Source organism: Amphiura filiformis, chromosome 19 (genome assembly GCF_039555335.1).
Source record: "Amphiura filiformis chromosome 19, Afil_fr2py, whole genome shotgun sequence".
NCBI lineage: Eukaryota > Metazoa > Echinodermata > Ophiuroidea > Amphilepidida > Amphiuridae > Amphiura > Amphiura filiformis.
In genome coordinates this window covers 26,556,562-26,582,309 of record NC_092646.1, presented here as the reverse complement: position 1 = coordinate 26,582,309, position 25,748 = coordinate 26,556,562, and the positions used below count along the sequence as shown (strand labels likewise).

The 25,748-nt window shown below is 36.0% G+C and overlaps 1 protein-coding gene across 1 annotated transcript in view; it reads left to right on the top strand.

Moving 5' to 3' along the window:
* LOC140141116 (rho GTPase-activating protein 100F-like) overlaps positions 1–12,915 on the top strand; it is a 54,033-nt gene extending 41,118 nt beyond the window's left edge. The window contains 2 exon segments of the mRNA XM_072162901.1: positions 1,554–1,839; positions 11,383–12,915. Of these exon segments, the coding sequence (XP_072019002.1) occupies positions 1,554–1,839; positions 11,383–11,651 (555 nt within the window). The 3' untranslated portion in view covers positions 11,652–12,915.
* The last annotated feature ends 12,833 nt before the right edge of the window (positions 12,916–25,748 follow it).

The window sequence follows — 25,748 nt, the reverse complement described above, 5'->3', positions numbered from 1 at the left end:
GAGCAAAAAAAAAAAAAAAAAAAAAACAAAAAAAAAAAAAGCGATTTTAGGCGCTACCACCCTAAAAGCAACATTTTTTCAAAAATTGTTATGCTTTTTCAATTTTTTGCACCCTTTTTTGCTAATTTTTTGCCGCCCCCTTCGTTTTTGCCGCCCCTGTTTTTGCCGCCCCTTCTTCTTCCGCCGCCCCTTCGTTTTTTCCGCCCCCTTTGACCCCTTTCCCCCAAAATACGCGCATGGATATTCTTGTAAAAGCGGAAATTTTCGCGGTACATTATTTTTTGCCCTATTCGTGCTCAAAACAGCTGCCACAAAATTAAAAACATGCGGATATGTTCTTTTAATGTATAGGTCTATGTAAGAAAACTCAAAATCATGAAATTAAAAACAAGCAATGTAGTTCAAAATCGGCAAAGCACAAAAAATTACATGCATGAAAATTACTACTTTTACAGTATTATAGGTCCAACAGCAGTGTTTATGCATGCAGGTGGGAATTATTGGTTATTGAGTACGTATCGATCGGCTGTGTGTGTCCAATATGGGCATGTGTACAAACACTTCAATATAAATGGCAAAGAAATAAACCAATATATTGCAGTTAGATAGGTTATCTAAAATAAAAATGCTATCTTGTTTGGTTTCTGGGCACTGGTTTGTCATCAAAACTTGGTGTAAATTTAATTAAGACTCTATGACATAATGTGGTGTTTGGGGGTGATAGAATAATATTGATATTCAAAAGGTATACATGGCATCAATTAAAAGACGATGAAATTTAAAAAAATGCCTTTAAAAGGGAAAGCTGGCCTCAATTGAGAAGGAGTTTTGTTAATAAAGGAAGAGAAGAAGAAAATGGAAGGATTGGATATTAAAGAGGAATCTTGTCTCTTGTACATGCAGGGTCAGAAATTCAGCAAAAATCCATATTCTACTGAAAGATTCTCCGTTCTGTTTGTTTGTTTGTTTCTTCTTTACCCTGGGTCTATATTCAGAGGGAAACTTAATTATCACAGCAAATTATGTGTGCTGGAATCTTGTTAATATGTTATATTTATGTTAGGCTGAGGCAATTGTTAAAAACGAACAAGTACCAAAATAAAATAAACACCCAAAAAATGCACTAACACATATATGTCCCTGATGGGTGTTTTCTGGACAGTCATGAGCAAAATATGATTATTTTAAAAAAATTGGAAGAATAGTGGTACTTGTGATATAATGTTTTCAAACAATTGAGTACTTGTTAAAAAAACACCTGGTTTATGTATTAGTTAAAAAGTGGGGGGGGTAGTAGTCAGTGCTGCAAACACTGTCGATAACAATGGCCCCTCGATCACATATGGATATTATGAAATGGGCAATCGGTATTTGTAAATGCAGGTACTTTATGGTATTTTTACAGCATTTTCCTGTCAGCCTTATACAATTCTCCAGGTTCTGTTGAGCCTGCTTTAAATTGTACTCCACAACTGAGCCAATTGTTGGATGGTAAATGGTGCTTTATAAAACCCGATATTTATTTAATATAATTTATTCATTTGTGTTTGTAGGACACAGGAGCATTAATGCTGGACCATCTGAAGGCAATATCCAACCTGAGTGACGTGAACAAGATGAATTCCTACAACCTAGCAGTATGCTTTGGTCCCGTCTTGATGAGTGCAACCTCAGGAAACAGCGTAACACCCTCTACTGGTAAAGAGAAGCGAAGCTCTAAGGTAGAGAAAGGAGATCCGCATCCTCGTGGGAGAGGTGACGGTGGGAGGGATTCGGCGGATTATGAGAAGCATATCGAGGTACTGCAGAGCATGATTGAGATATGGCCTGGGAGAAGAGGTGAGTTCAAATTTTACTGCCTGTCAAGTTAGTACACTGTTAGAAATGTCCGTACTTTTTACGGTATGATAACTGGAGTCCATTAATTGCCAGTCATAATGCTGTTTTTTTCACTATTTCATTTGGCAAGCGCAGCTACCTGTAACCTGTTCTGTTTGAATCATGCCTTATCATATCCATACATTGGATGTAGGATAAACAGAAGATGCGTACTCGCATGGACGTTCAGGCCTCCATTTACTATGAGTTGGTATGTACACTGTTAAAAATGAAATAGTGAAAAAAGAATATTTATGGACTCCATTTATAATACTGTAAAATTGCGGAGATTTCTAACAGTGCAACAATGATCATGATGACACTACTGGATTTGAAATGAGTGGTGGTGGTTTTGTGCATTTTATGCCTGATTTTTGAACCAATCCTTGATCAAAATGCGGGTCAAAATGCAGGCCTTGGACTTCGGTTATAATACTGTAAAATTACAGACATTTATAACAGTGCATGCATAACTTGAATGTGTGTTTCAGAACTTGTAGATGAGGAATTGTGAGAGAGCAGTAAGCTAACGGGGGGAGATTCTTGTAACAATATGGTAAGTTATATCTTAGAGGTTGTGTGTAGCTGTGCATCAACCGCCGTTGTGTGGTGACCAAGGATAATCGGCAGATGCAAATACTTTAAAAAGATAGACAGCAACTGCTATCTCCATGGTCAGTGTAGCTTCTGGGGTGTAGCTATTACCACATCTCTAGTTGGTTGTATTCATAGCCTAATGTTTTACACAATGGCAAACAGCCACACAGTATAGAGAGGTTGATACAGCCCGTCTAAGATATACCTTAGGATATTGTTATGAGATCAGGGGCGGATTTGGGTGCCCCCCTAATTTTTGCAAAGCGGCACCTGACCGTATGTATTTTTGCCGAGCGGCGCCTGACTTTGTGTGGGCGCCAAGCTCGGTGCCCCCCCCCCCCCACTGAAAATTCCTGGATCCGCTCCCGGAGATTGCAGCCCCTTGGTTCATACATGTATATCGTAAGCATTGAGGGGCATCATTTATGATTGCATACTTATACAACTTTGATGGGATTATTGTACGGAAGTTTAAAAATGTTTCTTATGCTTAGGGCATAGGTTTTGGATACATAACTTTGCCCTCTGATCTAAATGTATATAACCCTCACATCAAGGGCTTTGCCACTCTCAACATGTACAAAGTATATAGACACTCAAACAGGTTACTTTATTAGATTCTTTTGAAGTGCTGGGCTGTTCCATTTGAAATCCATACACCCCCTATGGAAGACATGACCTTAATCTCCTACACAGGGAGTGTGAATTTCAAATGGGGTTACCTGAATGGGTGACTCCATTTGAAATCTACACACCCTGTGTGGGACATTAAGATCATTCTTCCATAGGGGTGTATGGATTTAACTGGAATAGCCCATTATGTGGTTTTTTTTCATAAGCAGTATCTGTGATAATTATTAGCACTTCAATTTGCTCTTTTCAAGATGTTGTTATGTAAAATAAGATCCAGAACTTGTGAAAGGTGCACAAGACAAAACCAACCAAATTGAATTCCCATTTCTTGTTACTTTTCATTGTGATAATTGCATGTTGATTGCCTTGCTACACTTGCATTTCGCTCCTTGAACAATATCTTTGCGGCTAGAGCCTTGACCTTGAAGTTTTTGGAAATATCTTAAGGAGCATTCGAATGGAATTACCAAATTAACCAACTCTATTTGAAACTCAACTACAACTCTGGCGGAAATTCGTTGCCACACCAGCACGTTCTGGTGTTAAAAGCACGCAATCGAAGCTAAATATGTGATAGTTCCGTATTATTTTGTATAATAGTTGCAAATGCACATTCAGATTACACTTGCCCCTTCCCCACCCCCCATGTTCCAATGTTGGGAGACTGTAATGTAGAAATGATGACGATTTTGTCCAAATCAACATTGCAATAGGGGAGCGGGAAGGATGTTGGCCAATTAACGCTCAGGTGTGGCAACCTTTTTCGCTAAGGTTGTCTCTGCGAATGCAAAATATTTCATCTAAATTTCGTTTTTGTCTCATAACTCAAAAACGGAATGTCGTATGATCTTCATATTGCACACGATTTGGGAGTAGATAATATTCTTTTGAATCATAATAAAATTTTTGACAAAGTACTTGGTTTATTTAGGGAGTAGTCCCTCAAATCACCATTTATGCTAAATTACACACATTTCGTAATTAGGGCTCTAAACTGCATGATTTTCTGTTAAATATCAGTAACGGAAAATCGTATCAAGTTGCTGCTACACACAGGTTTTTAGTGGATACTGTCCGTTTTATCCATGTTACAATTAAGCGTAAATAACTTTTTTCATATCATTTTCACGCGGACCTGCCTATGTATATTATTAATTATTAAGATGCCAAAATAATGCAAAATGTGTCAAAAACCTTCTCATTTGCCATTACATACTGTCTACTGAATATAGTACACCGAAAATTTCATCATTTTTGAATGATGATGAAATAGCGCGAAGTTTAACTATTAGACCAACAATAATACGAAGGATTAAGAGAGGAAAAATATTAATTTTAACAAAACTAACAGCGGGCTTCGAACCCGTGGCCTGTAGTTTAGAAGTCGGCGCCTTTACCGCCGAGCCACGGAGAAGTGAATGAATTCCAAGCCATATCTAATATATTAATGTTAGTTTAAAATTATGCAATGCATATGGTATCAAATTGACCTGAAACGTCTCCAATACACATAATTTCATCGATTTACAACGATTGTATATGTTGGCAATGTATTTAGGGTTATAAAAATAAAGTTGGAATTTCGATTCACCACCTTTCTCCACGATGGACAAATCTTAAATAAAAGAAAATAATCTAAATTTCTTTTAATTTGTTTGTGTCGACCGTCGACCGTTAAATCGTCAACCTCATCTCCATATGTGCAATGGGTTACTGATCTTAAATGCATTTGTATGACATGTTAATTCTACTATGAGGTTATAACATCTCTGTATTAGGTTAAACCAACCAGAACGGCATAACAATTGAAATTGTAGGTGAATGAGAATTAAATCACCTGTTGTACTGTACATATACGCATTGCATAATTTTAAATTAACATTAATACATTAGAAATGCTCACGAATTCAACGACTTCTTCTTGGTTCAGCGGTTAAGTCGCCGCCTTGAAATCTATAGATCAGTGAGATCAGGGGTTCGAATCCCTCTGATGACTTTTCTATGATTATAATTTTCCTCTTCTGATCCTTGCTATTATTATTATTAGGTCTAATACTTAAACTTCACGCTATTTCGTCATCATTAAAATAGTTTTAAAATTTTGCGTGTACTATCTTCAGTAGACAGCATGTAATGTCGATTGATGTTTTTCACATATTTTGCATTATTTTGGCATCTTTATAAATAATAGGACACATAGACCAAGCCATGTATAAATTACATGAAAATAATTATATTTAGTACAGAGTACATAAACAGGCTAAGACTTTGTGAAAATTGCACGTGAATCCGGCATTCCGTTCTAAAGATATGAACGAAAACGTAATTTCAGATGATTTTTTTATATGTTATTAGAGACAACTCTGGCGGAAATTGCCACACCAGCACGTTCTGGTGTTAAAAGCACGCAATCGAAGCTAAATATGTGATAGTTCCGTATTATTTTGTATAATAGTTGCAAATGCACATTCAGATTACACTTGCCCCTTCCCCACCCCCCATGTTCCAATGTTGGGAGACTGTAATGTAGAAATGATGACGATTTTGTCCAAATCAACATTGCAATAGGGGAGCGGGGAAGGATGTTGGCCAATTAACGCTCAGGTGTGGCAACCTTTTTCGCCAAGGTTGTAGGTTGAATCTTTCTCAGAGGGTGTATGAAATTCAAATGGAGCTGCTTAATGTGTTATTCCATTTGAAAGTCATACTCCCCCAGTAGACCATATTTCCAAAATGTTCCACAGGGGTAGTGTGGATTTTAAATGGAATAGCCCATTGCCAGTTGTTGGCTCTACCCAATATGTTGGGACAGTGCAAGAAGTGAATTGAAGCGCACCAATATTTCTAATTGGGGGACATTGTACACTCAAAGCAAAAAACATTGAAACTGTGATAAATACGCAAGCCTTGGCACATGTTAGGGCTCATATTGAAATACCCTACCACGTTTTCACACAGAAAGAAGGCAGGATTCCCCTCGCTAAGTGCGGCGCCTCAGGAAAGCTCGGTCATAAAGCGGATGGATTATATGCATCAGTGATACACCCTGCCCAGGATTTTGACAGAAGAAGGCTAGCAGCACAGGAAAGCTGCAGGATGGCGCACATGTAAGGGAATTTCAATATGAGCCCTTACAAAAAATGCTGACCACAGACATACCATATAAACCATTTAGCAACAACCAGGTTCCTTGCTGCTAAGAAGCATGCACCCTACATACTACAATAAACCATCACAGCCAGAATGAGCTCCCCAAGCTCTTGAAGGGACAACCCAGACAATAAGCAGTTGGTTCCTTGTCCAGGGGAATTTCAAGTTGGATGAATTACATGTACATACTGAAAATATACATAAAAGCATTTTGACTGCTCAGTGCCAGAAGTGGGGAAGTGCAATGGCTGCCCTGTAAACATTTAGCCATTTCCACTAGTATATTATGCTCATCTACACATGGCAGCTATTGCACTTACCCATTTCTGGTACTGAGCAGTTGATTTGCGAACATTTTTCTCCCTGGAGTCTGTATCATAACTATTAACATACATGAAAAATATTTTAATGTATTACACACACTGTGTCGACTCCTACTTTCTTTAGGACAAAAAATATTTTGTTTTTCCAAAAGAAAAAGTAAAAATAGCTCTAATTGTTACGTTTGACCTAACTTCAGTATTATCAACTTTTGGGAAACGGGCCAAACACCTGCATTTTAGGGTGTGTTTTGTTTGCTTTCTCTGACAGTCAAGCTCAAAGACTTATATTATGAAGACTAACTTCCGTCTATGCATTATCATTTTTGGTAAACATCATTATTTTCTATCCTGTAAGCCTATTGAAATTAACAGAAAGAGTATTAATTTTAGCTTTTACTGAAGATTCTGAATGCTTAGACATACATGTATTCCAAGTCTGTGAATTTTGTGACTGTGTTAGTAAGAAAATGTGCACATTAAGTAAGGGTTTTTGTTTTACCCCTTTTGGCCAAATGTTAAACTTTTATTCATGGGTAAGTCTATTAATGAAGGGTTTCTATACAGAGTAAGCTAATTAGAAATTGTATTTTCCTCAATATGTTGTAAATTTGAAAATTTATAGATACATGTAAATGAGATAATGGTCTTTATTAATTTTTGTATTAATTTTTTTTAATTATTTATAATTATCTAGAATCCTAAAATTCACTATTCATTTAAGGGGGTACTACACCCCTGTGGTAAATTTGTGACTATTTTTGCATTTTTCTAAAAAATAATAACACACTGGTAACAAAAGTTATGTAGATTATTGGGGCAAGGATCCCAATTACTACACTGAAATTTCAGTGACTCAAGACAAGCGGTGTAGTATATATGATCGGAAATGAGGTACATCCTAGCGGTACCTAATTTTTTATCATAAATAACGAACCGCTTGTCTTGGGTCACTGAAATTCCAGTGTAGTAATTGGATTCCTTGCCCCTATAATATACATAACTTTTGTTACCACTGTGTTATTATTTTTGAGAAAAATGCAAAAATAGACACAAATTTATCGAGGGGTGTAGTACCCCCTTAAGTGTAGCAATGTACCCATTCACTATAGGAAGTATGCAATATTTATGATGACTTGTAGTGATTTATGCAATTGAAAATGTTATTCCAGCTAACTGTACTGTAGCTGAATACATGTGTTAGCAGGATGTCAGTGTGTGTATGGAGTCTAAAACAGGGCTCAAAATTTAAGGAGAGTGATCATAAACAGCTCCTCAAATCATAATCCTCAGGAGTGCAATTCATGACTCTTCTCAATGCTTCTGAACAAGTACAACTTTTTCTTTCATAATATTTTTTATGAAAAAAAAACATCATCAGAAGGTCAAGTGATAGAATTTTGAACTGATGTCCACAATAAGTAGTATTTTAACACAACATGTTCTGTTTGTTAATGTTATTACAACTTCTGAAACATGTACCAACACCATGGTCAATTCAAGACAGAGAGAAAATAAATGCAAAATTACACTAAATGATATCTGAGCACCTTCTATATGCAATGCATGTTAGATGTGAATTCCATTGACTTGCATATACCTGCATTAATTATTCTAGGTTCTGACCAAGCGATTTATGAAAGTGTCTTTTGTAGGTAAGTTTGACATTAGTCTGGCAACACTAGCAGCAGGTTTTGTCTTGTGCAGTTTTCTTGTCCTAGCAGTCGAGTATCAAAATGCTAGCTGGCAGTATTTTTTTCCAAATTGTTGATGTTGCTGCATTACACAGATTTGCGCTACTTTTTAGTGGTTTTATATTATTGTTGTATGATCACAGATTTCCCCTATGTGGTTAAATCGGTAAAAAGGTTAGGCAATAGCTTGTTCTAGATTTAGATGTGAAGACAAAAATCAAAAGTTTTGTTTATGGGTGTAAGTAGGTCGGTGTGTGAATGTGTGTATGTTGGGTTTTGTGTGGGTAGGTGGGTGTAAATGTGTGGGGGTATGTGTCTACGGGGTGAGGGGGGTGTGTGGGGTGTGTATGTACATGCATGCATTTACTTTTCACGTACATTGTATATGTGTGTATGTACATGCTTTTTGTTACAGTCTACCGAGAAACTTCGGCACTTGCTGATGCGCACACCCTGTTTATCGCTTTAAAAAGGTCATCTGATGCTGCATGGCTTGGTTAGCAGATCATGCAGATGTTTCATGACATAATTTAATCAGCCAATCAGAATTCAGAACCTATTCACCAAACCTGAAAGTAAATAAGCTTAAACAAAATGGTGCCCATCGAAGGTCGTACTTGCGAAAATGCATCATAAAGTGCCTTTTTATAGACAGTTAGAGGCTCCTAACACTGTTTTGTAACCTTTTTTTTTAGACATTTAGAGGTTGTTTGTAAACTTTTTATAGATATTTAGAAACTCTTAACAGTGGTTTGTAACATTCAACATGATTGTATATCGCAAAAGGCTTGGACAGCCTTAAAGATGGCTTTATCATTTTGTAGGCCATCCATTCTTGTGACAGGCTGTCCAAATGATGGCCGGACGGGTCTCTAGCTAAACCTTTGTAAAGGGGATGTATGGATTTCAACTGGAATGACCCCCAATGTTTCTATTTTTTTCTTGTAGTGTAGTGCATGTTGGTTTCTGACAAATTATAAATGCATGTAAGTGTGACAAGTTTTACAAATTTTATCACGAGCATTCATAAATTTGCTAAATGCATATCAAACACTTTTTCTTGTCACTGTAATGAGAGTTTCATTGCTTTTCTAGTCATATTTTGTGTAAGCTCTTCAAATATCATTGATTCTTTATTCATCAAAGCCTGTCTGTCAATTTTCTACATCTATGTAGCTGAGTTGAATATCCTTCAAGCTTGCCAGTAGAAATATATATCAACCTCTTTCTACATGCATGAGTGATTGTCAATATGGGGAAGGGGAGAATAAAATCCAGGAGGGGTTCAGGTTTGTGGGGGTGCCACAGAGAATCAAAAAGTGGACACATCACTATATACACATTTTGCAAGAAAATCAGATCTATTAGTCAGTACACCTTATAAGTCCAAATATTCTGTCAAATTTAAAGTAAATTTTTCATTTTTTTCCTAACTTGCAGAAATTGTTGGTAACTTTTTGGCTACAATGTGATAAATTTGGGCTATTTGTCAGAAACTATTAAGAACACTTTGCATAATGAGCTATCCATATACCAAAACAGACTATGACAAAGGGGTAATTGATAACCAAAATTGTGAACACTGTGTATGCGGTACATCTGTGTGGGGTCATTTTGTACATCTTCATGTAACTGGCTTTTCATTTCATGTACATGTATGTGCCTCATTTACTCTATGAGTTTGACACATTCAAGCAAAATGCAGCAACACCATTGTATTGCACATATATGTTGGGAGGGACTATGCTTTGTGTATATTATAAGCATATTTGTTAAAAAGAGGCAGAAATGAAGAATAGTGTATCCAACATCAGTGGATGCAGTGTACGGACCAAGAACATTTTGAATCGCAGCTAGGATAAAGGAGGAAAAATAACAGTTATAGTTAAATTTCTAGCTGTAAGCCTCATAATAGACACACATTTTAATACATGTGTACATTTGGATATTGTTGAAGATTATAATTAGGTGTTTTTGGCAGAAGAATGGCACCAGCATGTTAATCATCTTGAAGCAAACAAGTTGAACCACGATCAAAGAGATCACAACCATGGACCATTGTTGAACATTGCAGCAGAGAGGAGTCGAGCCAGTATGACATACTGTTTATGTTACACATGCAAGCTGTATCAAAATGATCGGTAGCAACCAGTTTTGATGCAGGTTATTGAAAAAGCCTGCTCCTTCCAAATGCAACATAGGGTTCTCTTGAAATGACCATAATTTCTTGTTATATGACTGTTTATGACATTAATCAACAAATTATGTGGATCTTATGTTGCATTTCGATGAGGCAGTCTTGTCCATAATCACTGGAAAACAGATTGGGTACCCATCATTTTGATACACCCTGTATATATGAATATTCCACAACATGTATTGCCAAGCCAATATTGCACATTAGAACAAGATTTTGGTGACCTCTACATTGAACACCACAATGAACACAATGATTTCAAATTCACCATCTAATGATTTCTGGTCACTGCCCAGAATTGAATCTTTTTCAGTTTGGTTACATTGTTGTAACACGGCATGTGTCTCATTAGCTGCTTGGAAATCAAGGTTGGGTGATTGGGAATCCAACCAAAAGCATTGATCAGCTACCATGATATATGGCCTAGCAGCACCTTTCTTGCGATTAGTGATATTTTATTGTATATAATTTGGTTCACCTCAAGTTCAGTAGTGATGTACGTGCATATTTTGCTCGTCGCAGTATCAAATCGCGCGCGCAAAGTTAAATGCGCTGAATGTACACGCACGCATACAGGGGTACGCGTACATGCACGCTTGCAGAGCTTGAGGTGAACAAAATTACAGAGAACAATTTCAATAGCTTTATTAGTAATATTACCAACAGCTTTATATTATAACTCTAAGTTCAGTTGGTGCAAACTATAAAAGCATGTGTCTTCAACAAAACATGATGTGCACACATACTGCCAAGCTATGAACAATGACATCTGCCGATCATGTATTTTGAGGGAATTTTGTGATCAGATGTGTATGATATAATATTTATGTCAATGAATTGGAGATGTAATACCACCATACATGGACAACAAATTTTGAACCTCTTGGTTTATTTTTTAATTTAATTTTTACAGAACGGGGGGAGAGCAGCAAGAAGCAGGCCGACAAAGTGGAAACTCCTCAAAGCAGCAGCCCGAGAGAAGACCTAGCAGCCAAGAAGAGTGAAGATGACATCGATGGACCCCCAGTACCACTCCCCAGTCAAGAAGAAGACAGCTGTTACCATAGCAACGATGATCTAGATGAAATGGTCGCAGCTGGTGGCGCCGCTGCAGCAGAAGTGGAAAAGAAACTGCAGGAGCTGAACTGGGATTCAGACAATTTGGAAGTGTCGGCATGCTAGAGGGCGCAGTTGGTTACCAACAGAGGGAGGTGTTGTATTTCAAATTGTAGTAGAGATGCACTTGTGATATTGCATGTAAGAAAGATTCCACTTTATCAAGAGGAGTTTTTAAAAGAAAATGTACAAGCAAATTTTAGATTCCTGCTGCTTTTATTATGCTAAATAATCGGTGTAGATGAAGAATTAGTAAAGGCATAAAATATAAAGTAGAACCCTCATGGACAGCTGGCTGTCTGCTCACAAAATACAACACTTCAATCACATCGACCCATAATGTGCTCTTGGAGATTGTAGTTTGGGAATCAAAATCTCTTTTTATGTCACAAAAATGTGAATTCATATGAAAGTAGTTGCAACCTTATCAGCCAGGTCCCAGTTTGCGGTACCCGTGTGTCCACTGTAACACGGTGGCGATTTGTGCTTGTCTTCAATAGATGGTGTGTACGAAAGCAAACACACATACGCATTCCCAAGGGTACATCTGCAAAAGGTTATAAGATAATAATTGCTTGATATATGAATCTTTTCTTACTTGCAGTGCACATACTGTAAATGTGGAAATTTCCATGCTATTTTAAATTCTGTGCTCTTCGGATTCCAAGCAGCGACCACTAAAATAACAGAATGTGTTTATTTTGTGTATGGTAACTGTAAGGAAGCTGAGAACCACAAATTTAAAACTAGTGTAACAGTTCACAGAAACACAACAAAAATTAACACGGCAGAAATTTCCACTTTTAGAGTGTAACACCACTCATGAATTTTGCTCCGAAAAAGCAGCCTATAATATTTTCCCATTTTTTGTTTTTTTGAAGAAAATAAAGTTTCATCCGTACTATAAAACTCTTTAATGATATTTGCCACATATATTTAATGCATTCTTAATGTGAATTACCAATTGTGTAATATTTTTTACATTGCTGTAGATGTAAAGGGCTATTCCACTAAGTATCTACACCCCCTGATATATAGTTGGATTTGTTGTTTTTAAATGAAAGGACAAATTTTACCCAATATGGTATTGTTAAACTAATGATCAGGTACTGCCTCCGAATGTAATTGACTAAAATTGTATGGGGAAAAATTGCATTTTAACATTTTCTGTTTGTTTCAATATTTTTTCCTGAAAATAAGCAGACCAAGTAGAAATAGCATCGAGTATTCAGTAATTCTTTTAAATTGTATTTTCAAAACTTTGATGATTTCAAATATCTTTTTAGATAAATATCGTTGGTATTGTGATCTTGATGCTGCTAGTTCATTAAAAAAAAATTTTACAAGACATTTTAACAGCCTTTTCCTTTTTGTCCAATTGAGAATGCTGAAATGTCATTTTAGAAATAGTTGACTTGCCATTTAGATTTCAGTGGGAGTATGAATACTTTCTGGCATAGCCCAATTTAAAGTGTTAATGCCAACTCCATGAGTTGTATTAAACAGTTAGTGCAATTTAATTACCCATAATGCTCAAGTACAAAATCACTGTGGTTTCTGTCTCCACGGTGATGCTACCCTCCTTAACAACGAAAAAAATAATTCTCTGTGTATATTTTGTATGACTACTATATTATGAAGAATCACTTCTAGTGGATTTGATGTAGATAATTTTGAAAACAAAAAAATTGGCCTGCATGCTTAATGAAGACAAATCAAATTTATGGAGAAAATTTTTTTATGATAATTTAAGAAATGTACAAGAGAAATATTGTATCTATGACGGAAGAATGTGAGCTTTGTAAATACGAGAGATTTTTCCTTTTTGTGTCATTGTTTGGCCATCAAATCGTAGTTGTGTGCAATATTATATACTGTAATTGATGAAGCGTAGTTTAGTAGCACTTGTCTGATTATTTCTGCCCATTACTGTATGTACAGTTGGAAAGTATTGGTAAAAAATTTGAACAAAAAATGTTTCAAAAGTATTCATTATTTATAAAATTTGAACGAATTTGGAAAATATATCAGGATGTAATCTATTGTCTTCTGCAAAATTCCTTCGTACCGGCGGACCAATAGCGTAAAATCACAACTGCGTCACGCGATGCTACGCAGATTGATCGGCGAATGAGGTGCTGATGTGATGCTGACGTGTGTCAACTAGCCAATCAGAACCCGACTTCATGTTTACGCCATAAACTGCGCCAAAATAAAAACTGCGATTACACCATAAACTGCACCAAAATAAAAACTGCGAAGGAATTTTGCAAAAGATAAAAGCTAAACAAGTTGACCAAGAATCTCAGGTGACTGTGTTCTTGCCAAGATAAAAAGTGTTTTACAAACTCTAATTACTTGCCGAATTTGAGGAAAAAACATGGAACCTATTAAGGGATCGGATAGTGACGTTTGAACAGTATTTTTTGTGGGACCTGAGAGCAAATAAGACACACCAAATTGCGTTCTGAAAAATTAATGTCTTTTGGGAAAAAAATGTTTATCTTCAATTCAAAAAGTAAAAGATTTCATATGATGGTTGGCTTTTCCTCCCAGCCACATGCACTTTAATTACATATCATTAGATTTATTTAGTTTACTTTGAGGACTGTTAAATGTCAAAAATATCAATTTATCAAAATTATTTGATATCACTTGTTGTATTCAGAATACAATTTGGTGTGTCTGATGTGCTCTCAGATCCACAAAAAATTCTATGCAAATGTCACTATCTGATCCCTTAAAACTAATAAAACTATTAACCTCTGATCCCGTAATTAAGCAGCATAATATATACAATAACAAGATTTGCTACTAAGCTATGTTTACATTGCATTAAAAAAAGCTGTAGCGCATTGTAGAAAAGCTGTATGCGTGTTTTGATTTTTTCAACTCTGTCTGTTCGTATGAGGTGTATGTTTGTTTGTATTTTCTCTTTTTTTCAGCAGAGCTGGATTTTACTAGTGCAGTGATTTTCTTTATTTTTTTGTCATTTGTGTAATCAAAGTTGGTGTGCAAATATAAAATTAAATATATTGAGAAATAAAATATTAAAATGCTCACATCTTTTTCGTGTCACCTACAGAAAATCTGTATATTGTGGGGTGTCTACATCATGATCATTTGTTATAGGTCAAAGGTCATAGGTTGTATTTATGCACCTTGTTAGACAGCATGGTGTAAAGCCATCACAAATTCATATATTAATTTGTACCGTACAAGGCAAAACCTGCACAACTAAGATAGTGTATTTTTATATCACAAGTCAAGAATAATATGGCAAAATATGTCCTGAGGTCATAAGTCATAGTTCATTTGTGCTTATAAACACAACAGCTTGCAAAACAAGCTTTGTTTTTCTGAAAAATATCCAAAAACAAAGAAATATCGAAATATAGTTTATTTATATTTAATAGTTCAAATACTTGAAGATCTATAGAGAAAGCTTATCACAATCAGGTATTCCATTAAAATCCATACACCCCCTATCGAAGACATGACGTTAATCTCCCACGTCATGGGGTGTAGATTTCAAATGGATTCAGCCATTCAGGTAACCCCATTTGAAATTCACACTCCCTGTGTGGAAGATTTAAGATGATGTCTTCCATAGGGGGTGTATGGATTTTAACTGGAATAGCCCAATATTTTCTAGATAGTGTGACAAAAAGATGTAAGCATGAAATCATACTGCAATTTTGAGATGCTGATTAATGAAAAACAAAACATTCTCTATCAATTACAAAATTAATGAATCTAAAGTAGCCGCAGTTCGAGGCAGGAAGGGTTCTGGGATAGTAACTTTTTTTTACCACTTGATTTATTTTGATTCAGATATCTGTTTGTCCCACCCACCTACTTTGTCCTTTGTGCATGTTAAATAAAAAAACAGATTACTAAAGTTTGTTCGGCTTATATAAGACTGAAAAATTAAGACTCAAAACACTGTATTGATATAGAATGACGAGCACGCTGTTGAGCGCAGTGCTTACGCTCATTGTGTGTTCTGTTATGCGTGACTAGTGGACGCTTATGTGAATTTACGCGAGCGTGAGTTGGGACTTTATTGACGCATGCAGTAACAAAAGCCGAATAATTCCCACCTTATAAGCAGAACAAACTTCAGCTGTCTGTTGGTTGTCATGGTTTAGAGTAGCTTGAATAAAAATTGGGATCGACAAGTTTCTCTATTTCCTTGCTACAAGTTCTCAGCACATTATAGACTCCATCGTAAAGGATGGATGGGCTGGTAGAAGTAATTATTATGGGCTGGAGTTGGAGCCTATAATACATTGAGAATTCATAACCTCATTAATAAACGCGATGCGTGCGATCCAATCATATTTTATTATTTGTGAAAACGCGAACGCAAATCGAGGTCATTAATATCTCACAATTGACCGCAAAATGCGTAATTGTTCCAATGTCGCACACAATTGACTTCTGCGTGCGCCATGACAGCGTCCAACGAACTGGCTTGCTGGCGCTGGCTGCCGTATTTGGATTGCGCGCTACCATATTTGCACAGATACTGATACGTCCTTTTGTTATTGGTCGTTTTGTTTTAGCCTGATCGATATTGGGAAAGGGAAGATGTAAAAATTGTTTATTTTTACAAACTTTTGAGGAAAATTTTGTGTTATTTTGTAAAGTTAAAAGATCAAAGTGACGGTTATGAATGAGGTTAATAACTTTGCATCGGTTATATAGTCGGGCATTGTGAAAAATCTAAACATTTTGCTTTGGACCTCGGAATATCCCTCGGGCTCGCGCCTCGGGATATTCCTCGGTTCAAAGGCAAAATGTTTAGATTTTCACAATGCCCTCCAAATAACCGATGCGCAGTTATTAACCTCTAAATAGTAAATGTTGAGAGGTGTGTGATTAAAAGATTGGTATTAGCAATTTTAGTCTATTTTCATCACTTAACATGACAACCACCGGACAAATAATAATCTGATATTATAACACACAGCAGAGGTGCATGTAGGTGAGGTGGATAGGACAAACAGACATTTGAATAAAAAATAAATCCAAGAAGCAAAAATGATACAAAAAATTAAAAAAGTCAGAGGCCTTCCACCTCGTACAGAGGCAAAATCTAAAATTGTTACAGGATCAGAAAAGGCTTTTATTTACTAAAACAAGTTTCAAAAATGATAATTGTTTCAAACTTATCATATATCATAAAATCAGCACTCAAAATTGTCAGGCTTGTGTTTTAAATGTTGTCTTTGTGTGTACACATAATTATATACATTTAATTCAATTGAATATCAAAAACAATGTTTTTTCCTTCATTTTCTATATTTTTGAATCTATAGTGTGTGTGGTAGTGAATTGTAGAGTTATACTCCTCGAGCATTGGGCTATTCCAGTTGAAATCCTTACACCCACTGTGGAAGACTTGATCTTAATCTCCCACACAGGGAGTGTGAATTTCAAATGGGGTTACCTGAATGGGGGACTCCATTTGAATCTACACCCCTTGTGTGGGAGATTAAGGTCATGTCTTCCAGGGAGGGGGGATTTCAACTTAAATAGCCCATTTTTTGATAACATACATCTAGTATATAATGCGAACTGCCAAATGTTGAATTAGCTGAACATTGTTGTTTTTTAAGGAGATGTGTGTTGTAATGTTCGAGGAATTTAACAAAATAGTTTGTTTTTTATTCTCCTTTGAGGAAACGGTAGCTTCTTCCATTTTGTCTAAGACCCTATAACCATCACAGTTTTTTGTTGAGGGATTGGGAAACAAACCTAACTGTTCAATTTAAAAGGTTTTTCCCATTCGTCAGCTTTCACAAGTCCATGATTGTCAAACTTCATTATAGTAAATGAAAAGAAACATTTTGGATAGTGTATTTTCCCCCAATTTAAATTCAATTCAATAATAGTCAAGCAAAGAACCTGTACCTTGGAATAAGCAAGATTAGGCAGGTCTACAACCAGGGGTTCATTTCACAACCATATATGGTGTGTTCTGATGCATGAGTATTCAAATTTACAAGTACGGTTTACAACCTATACGTTATGGGTGAAGGACAAGTTGCCAAATTAACCAAATTTAGTGATTTTGAACTTCGTTTTGGTGAGTTTCAGTCAAAAATGAACCTTAGTTTTGGTCCATATTAGCATTAAAATGTAAAATTTTCTTGTGCATTGCAATCAGTGCAATCATCCCAGTAATGTAATTTTGGAAGAGGGACAACTTTGCCCCCTTTTTTCTCCGGTATGTAACTGTTCTGTGAAATAGATTGTTGATACGGCATGCAACAGATATATAGGTCCTTTTGAAAATGACTTATCCTTGTTGATCTCTACATACAAACAATTCTTGCATGCCCATAGACCTGCTTATTCTTTATCAAAGTACAGGTGCTGTATGTCACATAGTACTTTTTATTGCCACATAGCATAAAAAGGCTATTTTCTAAAATCAGGGAAAATATAAGATATTTTTCATCTGTGATAAATACACATAATTGTTACACACATATATTCATTGGATATATCAAAACAATTTTATACTTCACCAGATATAATCACTTGTTCCCTTTTCTAACAATCTGGTTGTCATGGAAATTTGAATTTTGGTGCACAGTGTTCAAAAGTTCAAAGGTCAACAGAGTTAAATCACACTTGAAGGCACTCACTGATAGAGAATGTATCTAAATTTCTTTGCAAGAATACATATCTAAAGTGGTTGAGAATCTGACACACCTTTATGGAGAATCACTGCAACTGATTAACCCCATGAGAACTACCTGCTGATTGGCCTAAAAGAAGTTTTCATTATCAATTGGACCAATCAGCAACATTGTTAGAATTATTTCACCATGCAAAAAAAATTGGGAAATTATTTGCAACGCTCCATTCTGATTGGTGATTAAAGTGAAGATATCATGTAATTGACCAATCAGAGGCAATGTTAGATTGACAGGTAGTGCTCAGGGGGTTAAAAAGTCAAGCACAAATCCTAGCAGTGGGGAGACATGATTATGTGTTCGCACGTTGATGCAGCACACGGCATATGAACAAATACTTGATGTCACTTAACCCGCCGTAACCAATTGGCAGTCTTGAATCACATCACATGAATCACTTGATGTCACAAGTTCACATACTGCATCCACACACATAATTTCTATCTAGTGTTTGACACGGTGATGTCCGATGTTTTGTACCACTTGTCAGCCACTATTCAGGGTTACAACTTCTTATCTGAATACTGTGCACTCCGCTCTCGTAATTACCCCACTGTGATCAACTTAATTAGAAACCTCTCGTCCCTTTCTCTCTTTTCTCTTATTTCTTGTTGTATAGTAACAGTAAATGAGAATATTTCTTGTGTAAGATGTCTGCTTAATTTTAAAGTAAGTTAAAAAAAATCAAAATAATTATTGTATCTTGCTACTGAAGTCGTAATTGAATGTAGAGGTGTTATGGCTTCAAAATGGATTAGCACAAGTCATTCAGATGGAGTAATGGCTTCATGTGGAATAGCACCAAATGTATTTGGTAGTATTTATCAGAATCTAGTGCAATTATTTAATAAAAAGTAGTAAGGGAAAAGTATACTTTAATATCTCGCAAGGTTCTATTTACAGTTATTTATTGCGGTTCAAAACAGTCTCATCTCTTTGTAACAAGTTCATTAGAGTGCTATAGCCAGTGAGCATACTTCAGAGTGACCTGGCATATAAAGATATGAGGTTTGATGCACTGTCTGCACCTAAGGTCAGTGATGAAGTATAAAGACACATTGGTTTGCAAACTTTGGTCCTAGGTAACTAGTTGGAGTGGCATTGATGACTGTGGACATAACCTGAAATTTAGCTGTATGATCATAGTGCAAATGAACCTATTGTGATTAAGGGAGTTGGGGTTAGTTCACATTGTCATACACCTACATTTTTGGAAAAGCCATGCCAATGACATTATTTAGTGGAGAAACTACAGGTGGTACCATTCAGCTCAAATATATGTAGCGGCTACATGGCAGAATCAGTTATCTCGGCCATGCACATCCAAGTTTGATTTTTAGCAGAATTGTTAGTCTCAACATGGAATATTACAGTTAAGAAACAAGTGGACAACCCTGGATGTAAGTCGACTGGAAATCATGTTCTTATGATCAGGCTTTTAAAGCCAATTTGAGGTCATTTGTCAGATGTATTTTCCTAAAGATATTGAACTAGATCGGAATTGACCTTTCACAAGATACAGAATTGATCGATATTCAATTTCAAGCAAACACTTTTTGTCACACCAGCAAACTATTGACACTGGGCAGCTCAAACTTGCACCTTCATACACCAGTCTATATTGTGTACCACATTGAGTTTGGTGGCAACGAAGGTGCATATTTCACTAGTCACAGTTATAAATTTGTGCATGTAAACCTATTCCCAAAGAGGTTATATACAAACAAGTCCACAGGTGTCGGCACATTTGCAACACAACCTGTGTAAAAGCACTTGAAGTTGAACTAAGTAATAGCACTTTATCTATTGAGCTAACTCTGTGTCAAACACCATGTCTTTAGATCAAAATAATTACCTATACTCCATATTATCAAAACTGACCATAGATTACCATGATGAGATGTAAAGTATACTTTATCCATAAAATTTTAGTCGTCTGTATTTTTATCGTAAACGAAATGGATGGTGTACATATTCTTGCGAAAAACAAAACAAAAAAAAAACATCCTTAAGTTATATGTTTATAAGTATTTGTCACGCTGTATAATAATTATAATGATAATAATAATAATCCCTCTCACTAATTGTATGCCAAAATTTATATTCATTCAACTTATAGAAACAGGTGTTCTTGCCCATTCATCACCGTTTCCATGGTAACTTGTCTATAGGGTAAAATGGTGATGATGAAAAATGTGATTAATAAAAAAAAAATCCTCTCTTCTTGAAATTGCAGTAGTACAACAATGTAGTATGGTATTTGGGGATACGTTTTAAACTTAAAAGTCACCAATAATGCAAACATGTGTATAATATGTAGTTATAGATTTAAAACTATGCTGTTCTGCACCACAGGGGGTCACTTGATATACTAGTCAGGTAACAAAGCGTCTTCCATAAAAGACGAGACCAGCTTTGGTCCGAGACTTGCACAAGAGCCTCCAGAGGTCTTGTATAGGGTATCATATTCAGCTAGAGAATCTCGTATATAGTGCCAGGATGTATTTTTCTCAAAAGTGAAACATGAAATTGGGGGAAATGATCAGGGAAATGAAGAGAAATTTTATTACTGGTTTCTGTAAGGGTATCCTTGCATACGTGACCATATTTAATCCAATCAGGCTAAACAGGCTAAAATCGGCAATAATGAAACTAAGATAGGCAAAAAGTGAGGAGAAAACAGAATAAAAAAACATAAGAAAATGGACATATAAAAGGTTCATAACTTTGCAACAAAGTATTCAAGAGACCTGGGGATTCAAAATCAGTAAGTGTACTGAGCAAGTTAGTAATGGTAGTAACTCAATTTTCAAAATTTCTGACTTTGGCCTGAGTGGATCAGATTGAGTCACATATGTTCACAGACTCGTATGATACTCATGTAACACTTCCAGTTCTCACATGGGATATCTTTTATAAAGCAATTGATCTCATATTGTAATACCTGCTTCTGGTCTCATATGGGGTCACACTCTGAGCAGCTGGAATTGGCTTTGTTACCTGGACACGTTTATAACTTGCCCCCTGTGTTCTGCACATAATGTGTATACTCCTGTACAAAAAAAGGTTTTTAGAAGCCCTAAAAGAAGTAATTGTCATTAACGGTCACCAACTAATATAAAATAATTGTTCATCACCGGTCACCAAATACAAACTGATCACCTTTGCTTAGTCTGCTGACCATCAAGAATCAAACTCAGGACCTGTGGGTTTCCAGGCAAGTGCTCTACCATCTGAGCCAGTAGATTGTTGTATTCTAGCACTTAACTAAGTTAACACACAATATAAATAATATTTGTCGAAGACTGATGCAAAAATTTAAAATGGAAGTCACAAGAAAAACATGGCAATGTCTTCTGTTTCAGTCAGACTTGTTACCATGTCATTTTTGAAGCACTTAGTGGTGACAGGTACTCTGTCCAACTCTTGTCAGATATAAGCAGTGCTGACTTTCATTTAGCTTTATTGGGCTCCATTGTATTCATACCCTCAAACCACCAGTATGATGTGGTGACAGCCTGGCTGAAATCTAGACCTAGTATGCAAGATTAGATATGTCAAATATGAATGACACATATTTTTTGTACAGGAGTATATTTTATATATCTGGATATCCAACAGATTTGCTAGAGAAATTGATCACACTCTATGTACTCTGATTATACCTGTATATCATCAACATTAATTATGTTTTTAAAGGGGGCTCATGGAAGAAATGAAATTTGTGAGTATTTACATGTTCAATGAGGTCAGCATGATGTTTCTTGTCATTAAAAATCTTGTACAAGAATATGCTGAAATATGAGCAGTATTACAAGGATATTTGCCATAATATTGACCCCAACAGTACACCAAAGTATTTTATAAGTAGCCTCCCATCTACATTATGGATTTGTATGTCACAATGTTGAAGTAAGTTCACTAGTCCACAAAAAACAGAATCTGAAAATCGATTTAAATCTTGAAACATGATAATTGAAATATGTACATTATGATCTCAAAGTAAAATAATTGTTGCACCTTAATTCTACAACTCTATGAGGATGAAATGAATGTTTGATAAAGCCCTGTATCTTTCACCTACCTTGGTAGAGGCTGGATCACTTAAGATGATCGGTTCTAGTTCTGCTACTTTTTCTCATTTCTCTGATTTAATTCAATATACCAGCAAACACAAAATGTTTTACAGAAAATGTTCAAATGTTGGGTTATATAAAGGGTATAAAATGCTTTAATAACATTCAGAAAACATTCATGAAAACTTAATGCAAAACATTATGATATAATGTTATTGTTATTAAGTGTTGACAAAATATTTTGCAAAAATGTTTGCCAAAAACTATTGTGCAGTAACATTTTAATTGTTACAGTGTTTTTTTCATATAAAACATTAAAAAATGTTTTCATGACTTTTATATGACCCAACATTTAAATGGTATTAAAGCATCAAAACAAGTTTATAACACATTTATAACATTTTAAAAACATTTTTGTGTTCGCTAGGATCTTAGCGAGTCTCATTGGAAAACCAGTTGATTAAGCAAATCATTTATTATGAAGCCTTTGGAAGACCATCAACAGCTATTTGGTTTATATCTCTGTTTCACCGAAAGTTTGTCATCAGATATCTTGAGACATATAAATCCATTTGTTCTAATTGAGAGTTTGCGATTTCTTGTGACAAGGGCTTACTACATTTATGCGCGGCAAATCATTGAAAAAAAATCACATTAGAGTGATTTGAATTGATTACTATTATGTTAAAGTAAACTTTGGTGTGAAAAATCACAACCTCTTAATGAAGTGCACTTCCAAACACACCCATACAACATAAAATGGTGTAGAATGGGTAAAGAATTTCTCAGAATATGAATCTGTTGGTTATCCAGGTATATTAGTTCTTGCTCTAGCTTATTCCCAGTAGTAATATAAAGCTTCCACTTTTCAATTGCAGGGAAAGTAATATGTAACCTAAGAGTTTGGACTAGAAACAAGCTGGACATCCTTGCTGTTGGGGCTGATTTCACAAATGCTTACAACACAGCTTAAATGCTCTGTGTGCTAGCCATAGGCTTCAACATAAAAAGTCCCAAGTTTCTCAAAATATCAAGAGCTATCTTAAAACTCACTGAATCAATACTAGGCTTGTTTGTACTCATTTTAATGCATTTTTCATGTTTATTCCAAATATGGTCATAAAAATTTACAATTCTGAAATTTTTTGAATTTGAATTTTTTTTTTTTGAACTTGTTTTCTACAGTCGACACCCTAATAGTTGCAACTCGTCCCAAATCATAAACCCACCACCGTAAGTCCCAAACGCACCATAGGATATAATGTTATAGTTACAATGGACTTACAGTGGGTTAAAGGGCTCATGATGTGTTGTAAGTGGACCATTTGAAATCCATACACCCCCTATGGGCAATATGACCTTAATCTTCCACATAGGGAGTGTGAATTTAAAATGGGGTTATCTGAATGGATGACTCTGTATTTACACCCCTGTGTGGAAGATTAAGGTCATGTCTTCCATAGGGGGTGTAGCAAAACTGAGGTGAAATAAAGTATAACCGATACTGTTCCCAACTGAGATGTCAAGGAAGCTTGGGCAACTCAAAAGAAAGAATAGTTGTAATTATACTATTAATCTTGAGTACATAGTAACTCCTGCTCACCAGGTTAGGGAGTTTTGAAATGGGTTGTATGAAGTTGTGAAATCAAGCCTTAGTTGAGAATGTGTGTAGGTGGAAGTTGTAATATTCTCAGTCATATATTTCCAATTGGAAGTGTTCTCATCAGTCCAGCTTGTTTCTAGTTCATGCAACTGATATCATTGATGGTTTTGCCAAATTAACCAATGTGACCAGTGTATTGTGAACTAACATTTTAAGCACTCCAACCAGATTAGCAATATGTGTTACTATACCAAACTATGAAATCATTGGTTTTCACATTCATTGATGCTGGCTCGGTCACAAGAGAAGAAAAAAACAGGTTACAGTGTTCAACTTACACCATGTTTTGTAAGGAGATGATAATCTGTTCATATGAAGATGATACATTTTCTGGTTCAAGACTTGGGTGGGTTTGAAACCCTTTTCACAGTTGTTCTTTAATAGTGGTGTTCAGACAGACTTGAAACATTCAAAGTGTTTTACCACTCCAGGTTGAAACCCAAGCTGTTTGTGCGCACTCAAAGCCGCTAGAACTGAATAGCATTCTCAGGCCCTAGTGCATATGAAAACACATGTGTCACAAAATTGGCTGCACAGACACCCTAAGTGAAACAAATTGTGTCCACCCGGCATAAATCTCCCGAGTTTCAATTCGGTGAACTCTGCTCAAATTGTTTTGAGACTGCAATATTCTTCTGAAACTCTGAAACTTTCAGGCTCCATGTGAACACAACATATGCAGATCTATCAATTAATAGTTCAAGTCATCAAATAGAAAGCTCTACAATGTGTTTCACTTCCAAGTTGGGTAGTAACGAAGATGCTTATTTCGCTGGTTGCAGTATCACATCGAGTGTGCTAATTTTATCCAGCACAGCGTATACAGACTATGATACGCATGTTCAATGGTGGTTTGTTTGTATGCTTCCGGTGCAACTGCATAGAAGCACCAATGTCGCTACCGAAGTCGAGGTGAACATTGTGTTGCACTTTCTCGCACCCAAGAGCCAGATCAGGAATACATATCAACAAGATTGGTTGTGTTGACAAAACCCTCAATGATAATTTACTCATGCTAGAATTAATTTATTACCAAGCTAGTGTAGTATAAAGACTAAACAGTGTTTGTACCTTTCATGATATGTGGACCTGTTTTCTCATAATATTGTACAGTTGATATAACGTACGTGGACATCATTGTAAAAGTATGCGACCAGATTCTTACTTAATATGGATGTTGCAAAGGGGTGTAGTCTGAAGTCAGTTGATTTGAATACTTAACTGCTGAGGACTTAAGGTGTAAAACTACATTAGAGAACTACATTGTATCAACATGGGTTCTCTTCATGCATGTGAGTACTTTGCAGTTATTTGAAGAAATGGGCACTTCTGGATGCACCCCTAAGGTTTGACCATACCTTATATGAAGGTGGCCGTGTCTGGTACCTCATAGTACATGCATGGTGGGACATGCACAAGGAGAAGAATCTGGTTTTGTACCTAACTGACATACTCACTCACATGATTTTGACGCAGCACACATAACAGACGGTACGGATGCAAAGTGCTTGCCACTGCATGTCACGACCACATTCAATCTGTTAAATTGGTTTATGAAATACAGTCACTGTCTTTTAGATGAGGAAGGGTGAGTACTTGAAGAAGCTCACCTTGATTGGTTTCTGAGGGTGATGAATTTAACACCTGATGTAATATTTAAAACACCATCTTGTTGAATTGATAAAATATCTTCTAAACATTGAAAGATTCAGAA